At 51.9% G+C, this 10,034-nt stretch overlaps 1 protein-coding gene across 4 annotated transcripts; it reads right to left on the reverse strand.

Moving 5' to 3' along the window:
* Window positions 1-1,016: 1,016 nt before the first annotated feature.
* On the reverse strand, window positions 1,017-9,550 carry DUSP26 (dual specificity phosphatase 26). Of its 4 annotated transcripts, none has more exons than XM_065584620.1 (5): window positions 9,418-9,532; window positions 7,740-7,818; window positions 5,246-5,407; window positions 3,132-3,346; window positions 1,017-1,681 (listed from the first exon to the last, which is right to left on the reverse strand). In XM_065584620.1, exons 2-5 carry the CDS (start codon window positions 7,805-7,807, stop codon window positions 1,482-1,484), a joined length of 645 nt encoding a protein of 214 aa, XP_065440692.1. In that variant the 5' UTR covers window positions 7,808-7,818; window positions 9,418-9,532; the 3' UTR covers window positions 1,017-1,481. The 4 variants fall into 4 exon arrangements, with proteins under 4 accessions (XP_065440692.1, XP_008166871.1, XP_008166870.1 ...); XM_008168649.4 differs by lacking the exon at window positions 7,740-7,818 and adding an exon at window positions 6,726-6,939 and having other exon boundaries at window positions 5,246-5,496; window positions 9,418-9,530; XM_008168648.4 differs by having other exon boundaries at window positions 5,246-5,496; window positions 9,418-9,521.
* Between the last annotated feature and the right edge of the window lie 484 nt (window positions 9,551-10,034).

Below are 10,034 nucleotides of genomic sequence, written 5' to 3' on the forward strand. Positions count from 1 at the left end.
CAAGTGACCCGTGCCCCACGCTGCAGAGTATCTGGCATCTATGGAATATGGCAGAGGCTGGGCTGGTTTTGAGCTGCCTGTGGCAGAGGGGAGCTCAGGCTCCGTGGCCCACTCAGTCTTTGCCCAGAGTCAGCTGCTCTGCAAGTTAGTTAGTGACTGCCCCAATGTCAGTGGACTTTTTAAGATATGGCCACCTGCCCCTCACCAAAAACGGGGCAGACACCCCTCAAAGCTTATCGCACCCAACCCCCCTCCCTCCAAAGCCCACGTATAAACACTATTCTAGAAATGAACCCAAGCTTCAAAGATGGAGCCTGTCCCTGGGAGGTGCTGGGTACTCTGGCTATTGCCGTTGGATCAGGATCCCACCTCTCCCAAGCATTTTGTTCCAGGCCCACCCCTAGGGTCTCGGTTTCTTAGTCCTTTGCTGGCTCGTTCCCTCCAGTAGCTCTGTGGGGGAGGATCCCCATGTCCCTGTGAGGAGAAGGGCTGGAGGGGCCTCTTAGCACAATTCTTATATCCCTCACTGCAGAGATAAGGAGGGAGACAACACTCCCTCTCCCAGCCCACCCTGTCCTGTCAGGTAGATGCCTTTTGGCAGATGCTTCCTTCTCACAAACCTGACCTCAGCCAAGGGGCTGGGAGAGGATCATGAAGAGCTGATTGCAGTGCTTAAAGCGGGAAGGGTCACAAGAGGGGTCCCAGACCTGTCCCTCCCCCCCCCCCCAAAAAAAAAACCCACCCTAATCTGAGCAGGATTGCTGAGGGCTGCTCTTTAAGCACTGTCTTACTTACACACACACACACACACTTTTTTCAGTTCTCTAAGCACTGGCCGATTGGACCTTTGACTGCCCTGCAGTATATTGCATATGGAGCTACTAGTGAAGAGGCAGCAGCATTTCAGCTCTTTGGTGGGATGTGATCCCTGAATACACATGGTCTAGAACCTATCTCTCAACCTCCTTTGGGGTCTGGGCAAAGATGCTCCAAAACACACAAAGGGGGGCCATATGTTTTTCCTCTGCAATAACTTTATTCTGACAGGTAAATGTTTTACATTGAGGGCACCCCTAGTCTACGACACCATGGGCCATGCCTAATTCTCATTGCCACCAAGAAATGCACACAGATTGGATCTCACAGCAATGACAGGAAGGGCTGGCTTGCTGCCTGGGTGTGCCCGCTGGCAGAACCAACCCACGTGGGCTTCCCAGAGCCAGGGTGCACCACTAAGTCTTGCAGCCTGGAAGGAGGTTGCATGTTAGGCCTCCATAGACCACAGGGCTGCAGGTTGGGGGCCCCTCTGAATAGCTTCCACTCCTTGAGGACCCCACTGGACAGGGTGGACATGGGCCGAGGGAGTCCAGCTGCACCTGGCAAGCGCCTGCCCCATGATGAAAGCCCTGTGTCTGCTGCTCAGTTGGCAGTAGGGTTGGGCTGAGCACCGGATGCTGAACAGCGCCCCCTCCCCTGCCTGCTCATGCTCGCCGCTTCAGCCTCAGGGAGTTATCCAGGGAGACCAGCTGGTGCAGGAAGCCCCGGTTGGGGATGATGCCGCGGTGGTCCTTGACAGTCTTTATGGCTTCCACCAGGGTCATACGGTGGCGGATCATGAGGTAGGCGAGGACCAAGGTGGCCGAGCGGCTCACCCCGACAGCACAGTGGACGAGGATCCTTCCTGCGGAGAGAAGGGGAGCTGCGTCACAGAGGGGCTACAGCCCCAAGGCCCCACTGCCCGGGGTTAGGGAAATCCAGGAAACAGTCCTATAACAGTGCGGGTGAGATGGTCACTCCAGCGCAGGAGTTAGGATACAGGGCTAGATGGGACAGATGGTCACACAATGGCAGGGGAGGAGGGTTCCCTTGGAAAAAGTTGACTTTTCATTGAAAAATCAAAATCTGAATGATCTTGATTAAGAAATGCTGCTGTGGTGCCTCGTGGGAGCTGTAGTTTGAATGGTTCGTGCCTTCATTTTCCTCTCTAAGCTGGGTGGACCGGCCAGATGACATCTGCCAGGATGCACTGTAGTGCGTCTTATAAGCATAACAGCACCACAATCTCTCATTTCGGGCAGGGGACGTGATGCATCATGGGAGTCCACAGCCATAGTGAATCATGGGAGATGATGTCTGGCTATGAAGCCCAGCTTCAACAAGGAGAATGGGAACATGAGGCCACTGAACTACAACCCCTATGAGGCTCTACTGCAGCATTTCCAATCAAAGTATTCCAGTGTATGGCTAAATAGTTCCGTTTTTGGTTGAAAATCAAAAACTTTCTGGTTTGTTTTTTTTCAGTGAAAAAACTAAGCATTGCATGGAAAGCAGATACTTCATGTTGTTTAGTCAAAAACTCAATCTTCCTTTGAACAACAGTTTTGAGAACAACATTTTCAACCTGCCCTACTCCACGGTCCCTATGAGCCAGACTCTGAGCTGCGCCTCCTGAGTGTGGGAGGCCAAAGATGCTTGTACCCCCTATGCACTTCCTGAATCCTGGTCTCGTCTGGGGACTTCAGATCCACCCCATCCTGCTCTAGATCCACCCCGCACCCTGGCATACCCTTATGCCAGGGGTTGCTTACACCGAACTCCCAGTGTTGTGAGAGGAAGGGATCCACCTCAGATCTGGCCTATTTGTTCCAGCAGGATGGCATGAAAGAGCCAGGCCATGGCCCACAATTGGGGCCTGGCTCTCTTCCAGAATGGTGGCTGCTGGGATACTGGGCTAGCTGAACCATTGCTCTAGTCTAGCGGATCCCGGTGTAGATGGAGGTAGCTCTATTCTGGTGCAGCAGGAGGCCAGATACTGAGCTAGAAGGATCATTGTGCTGGTCCAACATGGTGACCTTGGTGTTATGGTGGCAGTTTTGCAGACTCAAGAAGGTGGTTTGGGAGGTTTCTCTGAGCCAATCACATGGGGGAGGGCTATGGAGGTGGGAGTGAGGATCCCCATGTCTTGCTAATGGTATCTCCACTGCTTCCAGCACAGAACCATGGGTGGCGTGTTTATAAGGAAAGAAGGCGACTAGAGATGAGGGTGTTGGACACGGCCTTTCCTCTTGCCCAGCCAAGCTCCTCGTCCCAACCCCTGCTCCCTCTTCTCCAACCCCTCCTCTGCCCCTCACCTCCTCCCTCACTCAGCGCCTGGTGGATGAAGTCAGCTGAAGGGTGGAAGTAGGGACTCATGTCGAAGCTGGGCGAGTCGTGGGCCTCGATGCCAAGGTAGCGGATGCCGGTGCCCTCATAGTACTCAGCACCCCCTCTCCACTTGCTGTGCGAGGCATTGAGGATGTGGGTGATGCGCAGGCGGGCCAGCTCACGCCGATTGGCTGCTATATCTCTGCAGAGAAGGGAGCAAAGGGTTAAAATGGGGGAGCTTATGTGGCAGCAGCTGAGCGGGGAGTGCTTCTTGGCAGTGGACTGTGCAAGTATTATCTGCTAGAACTGGTACTAGGGAGGGGAGAGCTACTTGGACCAGGCCAGCATGGATTTTTGGCTTGGAGGGAACAGGCCAGAAGAAGGTGTAGGGCGGAAGGGGAGTCATCTGGTGGGTACACTAAAAAATAAAAAATCTGTCATTCCCCAGCTAGCAACACACATTTCTCTGGACTGGGAGTGGTTGGGTCATTACAAAACCTAAACCTAATTTCCCCCATACTAATTTCCCCGTACTGTTACTCACACCTTCTTGTCAATTGTTTGAAATGGGCCACTCTCATTACCACTACAAAAGTGATTTTTCCTCCCTTGGTATCCTACTGTTAATTGAATTGTCTTGTTAGACTGACCTCCCACTTGGCAAGGCAACTCTCATCTTTTCATGTGCTGTGTATTTATACCTGCTACTGTATTTTCCACTCCATGCATCTGATGAAGTGGGTTTTAGCCCACGAAAGCTTATGCCCAAATAAATTTGTTAGTTTCTAAGGTGCCACAAGGACTCCTCGTTGTTTTTGCTGATACAGACTAACACGGCTACCCCTCTGAGACACATTTGTCTCGGTCTCTCACCCCCAAGTGATTCTAGCCTGGGGCTCCCCACACAGCTCCTGCCAATCCTGGGCCTCAATCCTGATCCACAGCCCCCCTGCAATATTAGTCTGGGTTCCCCTTACCCCTTTACAGCTCTGCTAGTGCCCCTTAATCATGTACCCCTGGTTTCCCAAACCTCTTGAGAATAGAATCATAGAAATGTCAGGCTGGGAGGGATCTCAGAAATCATCGGGCAGGTCTACACTATCCACCGGATTGTCGGGTAATGATTGATTTATCAGGGGTCGATTTATCGTGTCTAGTCTAGACGCAATAAATCGATCCCTGAGTGCTCTCCCACTGACTCCGGTACTCCACCGCTGTGAGAGGCACAGGCGGAGTTGACGGGGGAGCGGCAGCAGTCGACTCAGCGCCATGACAATGGTAAGTGGACCTAAATACATATTCTCGTAGCTGAATTTGCATATTTTAGGTCGATCCCGCCCCAGTGTAGACCAGAGCATCTAGTCCAGCCCCCCATGCTGAGGCACGACCAAGTAAACCCAGACTATCGCTGACAGCTGTTTGTCTAACCTGTTCTTAAAAACCTCCAGTGACGGGGATTCCACCACCTCCCTAGATAACCTGTTCCAGAGCTTAACTGTCCTTAGAGCAGTGATACTCAGACCTCAGTGATTCAGGAGCCAAATTAGCGATCAACATTACCCAGAAGAGCCACAGTCGTGTGAATTCATTGTTTAATTTACTATATATCTCTTTTCTTGGATATTCTGACCAAGTATTATTATTATTTTATTAACGACAATTGGTTAATAACATAGTAAAAGCATCCTGATGAGTTAATAATTTAAACTGGTTATAATTAAATCATCCAGTGTTTTACCTTAGAGAAAGTTTTCCCTAACATACAACCTAAATCTCCCTTGCTGTAAACTAGGGTGTTTGCTGTGTCCAGTTTGTATGTGGTGGGTCTTTTCACATGGGCCCTCAGGGGCCATTTTTGAGTGCCACTATCCCATTTTTTACCCTCAGGGGCCATTTTTGAGTGCCACTATCCCAAATTGAAAGGACACACACACACACACACACACACACAGTTGCGCTGCAGTCTCCTCCTCCCCAGTCCATGCACCCTTCCACAACTATGCTACTGAGTCCCTTTCCCTCTTCCTTCCCATCCCCACCAATTCCCACTTCCCCTCATGACCTGGGGGCCTGTGCTCCCATCCCCTGGGCCTGTACTTACTGGTCTCCCAAGTAGAGTCCTGGCCAGACCTCATCTGCATGGTTACAGGCCGTCTTCCCCGTGTACAGCAGCCTCTCCAGCTCAAAGACACTGAGGATGGGGTGGTTGCTGGCGTCTTCCTGAGACCCCCGGCTGGGTGACCTGGAGCTGCTTCTGGAGAACCTGGACATAAAAGCCATTGGAGCTCCCGAGACCCACAATGCATCCCTGTGGGTGATGACGCTGCTGCTGCCGTCACCCACGGTCCCGTCCTGTAAGTAGTGGAGATGCCATTAGGTGACCCCGGCATGGGAGTATTGCCAAGCCCTTCCCCAAGTGACAAGCAATCAGCTCAAAGACTCCCCGCCTCCCTGACACACACACACACACACACACAAATCCAGCTGCTTCTTCCTGAGCGGGAGACCCAGGTCAAACAGCTTTGGGCTGAGACTCCCGGGTCCACTGGAACTGGGGTGAGTTGGTCGTGCATCAGAATACCTCAAAGCAGCCCTGCCGATCCTCCCGGCAACCTGGCTATGTGAACAACTAGCTGCAGGGGTAGAGCCTTCTCTGCCCAGGGGTTCCCAATGTCAGGAGGGGGCAGTACATCATCGGCTTCCCTCCTGGAAGGTGGCGCATTTGGGGAGAGTTTAATGGGGCCAGAACACTGTGAACCCAGCAAAGGAGGAAGTGGGGTCACCAAAGCCTTCAGCCCACTTGTGCACTCCCTTTCATGGCAAAGGGGCAACGTTCCAGCGCTTCTCTGCTGGATCAGTGCCACACTGGCAGGACCAGAGTACCCAGGGCTTTCTATTTATGGGATGACGGAGTAGCTCAGCTGCTGCCTTCCCTCTGAACTGGCTAGAGGGCATTGGCTGCCAGAGTCACGATGCCAACTCAAGAGCAGACTGTGCCAACCTAGGATTGGAGGAGCTGGCAGGCAGTGAAGATACTGGGTCTGGTGCCAGGCTCTGGGGCTGGGAGGAGAAGCAGGCAGAGGATTTCATATGGTATCACGTGGGGTCTCACTGGGCATCGTCCTGTCATGTACCAATAAAATCAGTCTAAGGGGAGGGAGAGGCTATCCTATCTATCTCATAGAACTGGAAGGGACCTTGAAAGGTCATCGAGTCCAGCCCCCTGCCTTCACTAGCAGGACCAAGTACTGATTTTTGCCCCAGATCCCTAAGTGGCCCTCTCAAGGATTGAACTTACAACCCTGGGTTTAGCAGGCCAATGCTCAAACCACTGAGCTATCCCTCCCCTCTCTTAACCTCTCTTGGTACAGCAACATCCCCGCTGCATTTGAAAAGCTTGGCGGCTGCTCTGGGTTTGGGGTGGGAGGCATTAATCGTAGGGCATGAGACTTTTATTGCTAAGCAATAGAACCCAAGAGGCCTGACTCCCAGTCCTATGGTCTAGCCACTAGACCATGCTGCCTCCTTTCTCACACCTACAACAAGCCTCCCGGGACAGTCCCACCCATATGAAGATGTACCCAGCCTCAGTAACAAAGCATCAGCCCTGGGAACATTTTTTCTTCTTTGCTGCCTTCCTCCTCAGTGCAGCCAGCTGAATGCTGCTGCTGCTGTTGATGTGTTGCCTCAGCTGTTGCCTGGAGCTGCCTCCAAACATTTGGGAACCCGTCCAAAGTGTCACATCTCAGCTCTGTTCCCATCAGTGGCTCTGCACTGGCCAATTGTTTTCAGAGGCTAAAAGGGGAAATGGAGTGACCTCAGATTTGCCTTGCTGGCTTAGACCATCAGTTCAGTCGGTCTGGCACCCTGCCCTCAGCAAGGGCCAGCAGCCGGTGGTGCCGAAGGAAGAAAACCCCTAGACACTTACCTGATTGTGCACAGAGGTTGCAAACATCATGAGGGTACTGCAGAATTCAGAAGGAATCTAGAGAGACCTGCTAAGTACTTCCCTCCCTATTGATGTCTCCCAACAGTTTATTCCCTGCAGGGTATTTTGGATGCTGCCTTGAACATGGTTGTGCAGGGCATGGAATAGACTATTCTGGAGCCAGGGGTTCCCCGTCAGCCCTGGTACGACTGGGTGCAGCTGCCACAGATAGTAACAGGAGCTGCAGCAGCGTATACCATGGTCCAGAGTTGGCCCTATGTCTCCTGCACTCTGCTGAATGTTTGACCTGCTGGCTCTAGGAATAAATACCTGGTAAGCCTGTGGGCAGCACACCACAGCTGGGATCATCAACAGCACAATGCTGTGGGGTGTCTGCCCGCTCATGTTGCAGCAGGCCCTTCAGCCTGGGCCCATCCAAGCCTGGCCCATACCGTGCCCCTTAAAATAAGGCTACAAGCAGATCCATGGCTGGCTAAGGGTATGCCTACTGTAATTGGAGGTGTGATTGCAGTTCAGGTAGACATACCTGCACTAGCTTTAATCTAGCTAGCACGGCTAAAAATAGCAGCGAAGACTCGTCAACACAGACCCTGGTGCAGGCTGCACATGCAAGTAGATATCCAGAGTTCTGGGTGGGTTTGTTTACCTGCAAAACTGCCAACTCTCGTGAATCGATTGGGAGAGTCGCCATTTCTGAGTAGAGTGAAGCCTCATGAGCTTGTGATCTGGTGATAAAACTCTCAGATGTCAGAATTTTTTTTTTCCAGCCCCGCCACATTCTTAAAATGGGGTTTCCAGTCCAACAGGAGTTACCCCCACCTTAAACAAAGGAATGTGGTTTCTCCACTGGGCAGTTACTTCCAAAGTACTTTGAAAGACAACGAGAATTCATTTACATATCAGATAAACAAAGCCATCAAGCTATCAAGTAGGGGGAAGAGACAGCACGATTACACCCAGCAGGGAAGAGAAACTTCATCTGAGACATAAAGAAGGGGGGCAGGGCCAAATCTCAAATAAGCAATTGAATCACTGGGGAAAAAAAATCCCCACGTTTGACAGTTCTAAAAGTGAGGCTTAATTTTATTTAGAAATTCTGCCAGCAGCCCCAGGTGCAGCCAGGACTCCAGCTGTCAGCCCCAGGCGGCTGCTCCCCTGCCGGTCTGGTAAGTGGGAGAAGGAACCCCACTGCAGCCCCCCAGGCCTAGGGAGGGTGAAGAACCCTAAGGAGCAGAGATGAGGCTGGGGGCTGCGGGGGGGCTGAAGTGAGGAGGGTGGGTGGGCTGATGGGGTGGGGGGGCCTGTATTGATGGTGGAGTCTGAGCAGATGGGGTGGTGCTGGGAGGGTGAACTGAAGGCAGTGGGGGTCCATAGGGCAGGGGGGTGGAGATGATGGGGTGGAGATGATGGGGGCTTGGGGCTGAATTGAGTGGGGTTGGGTGGGGACAGAACTGATGGGAGACTGGGGGACAAGATTAATTGCTGGGCAGGAGATAAGCAGATGTGGGGGTAAGAGTTCCTGCAGCAGGGGCCAAAATCACCTTATCCAGTACACGGGGGAGAGTGGGTGACACTAATGGTCACATGCACATGCCTGATGATGGACAGGGGGAATTCAAACATCAAGAGACTGATTTAAAAAAAACATCTTTTTAAAAAATGTCATGATTTTTGGGCCAATCTCATGATTTTGGTGGGCCCGGCTCCTGATTTTTGATCTCTGGAATTGGCAATACTGTACCTGTGCTGCTGCGTCTTCACTGCTAGTTTTAGCTGCGTTAGCTAGATTAAAGCTAGCAGGGGTATGCCTGCCTGAGCTGCAAACCCACCTTTGATTGCAGTGGAGACAAGCCTAAGAATCTGTGGGACAGATCCACTCTGGCATGAACCTCGATAGGCTTCACCCATGTATCTGACCCTCATCTTCTTCCTCCAACACCCACTGGGTGCTGATGTGCAGTGGGCTCTAGCTGGTAAATATCACCAATTGCTACCTGGTATACAAGACGCAGAGCAAATTCCCAAAGCACCATTGCTACTTGGGAGATGTGGCCCATTCCTGTCTTAAAACACAGGGTGAGTTACTGCATGCAGCGACTCTTGCTTACAGGTACATGGCTGCCTCTGCCACCCCTGCCATTCTCACGCTGCGCTGGGAGGGAGGAGAGAGACAGACAGACAGACAAACCCTGCCTACACACACGGCTGCTCTGCATAGACGTTATCGCACCCAGGCAGGCTGCCCAACCCCACACGCTCAGCAAAGAGACAGAAAGACAAACAAACGGGAGGCGGGAGGGAGACACCCACCCCCGTTACTCTACCTTTGTGCAGGCTGTGATTTCTCAGCTCAGGGTGAGTTTTCTAGTCAGATCCAGTCGGCCATGTCTTCCTACTACTGCAGCTCTTGCTGCCGCTGCCGCCGCTGCTGTAGGAAGGCTGATATATGAACATCTATTTTAAGCCATGACATGTCCAGAGGCAGGTTTGTTTATATCATAGTGTGTGTGGGTGGAGGGGCGGGGGAGGGAAAGCAGAGGGAGATTAACACAAACACAGAACATCCCGTGTTAACACACACGTGTAGGTGCATGCACACACACAGAGTCATACATATAAACACACACACACACACACACACACACACACACACACACACACACACACACATATTCCTATGCATGGAAATACACATGCACAGCCACAAGAATATGCACGTGCATCCAAACACACACAAATTCTTCTCCATATCTCTGTGTTCACCCTCCCCCCATCCCCCCCCCCCACAATACAAGCTAGCTACAGGAAATAAAAAAGGAAAGAAAGACTATTCTACTGATGAAAAGCTCCATCTAAGAGCTAGTTATTATTATGAATAGTAATAATAATTGGGAATAGAGTCATAGGGTTTAAGGCCAGAAGGGACCGCCTGATCATCCAG

The sequence above is a fragment of the Chrysemys picta genome, chromosome 2, assembly GCF_011386835.1.
Source record: "Chrysemys picta bellii isolate R12L10 chromosome 2, ASM1138683v2, whole genome shotgun sequence".
Taxonomy (NCBI): domain Eukaryota; kingdom Metazoa; phylum Chordata; order Testudines; family Emydidae; genus Chrysemys; species Chrysemys picta.

Bases quoted from the DNA above. Each gene is read 5' to 3' on its own strand.
- DUSP26 (XM_008168648.4), bottom strand. From the start codon at position 7,784: ATGGCGACTCTCCCAATCGATTCACGAGAGTTGGCAGTTTTGCAG. The intron at 5,497-7,739 runs GTAAACAAACCC...CACTACTTACAG, and splicing joins GAGAGTTGGCAGTTTTGCAG to GACGGGACCGTGGGTGACGG. The intron at 1,682-3,131 runs GTGAGGGGCAGA...TTCTCTCCGCAG, and splicing joins GGCGCTGAGTGAGGGAGGAG to GAAGGATCCTCGTCCACTGT.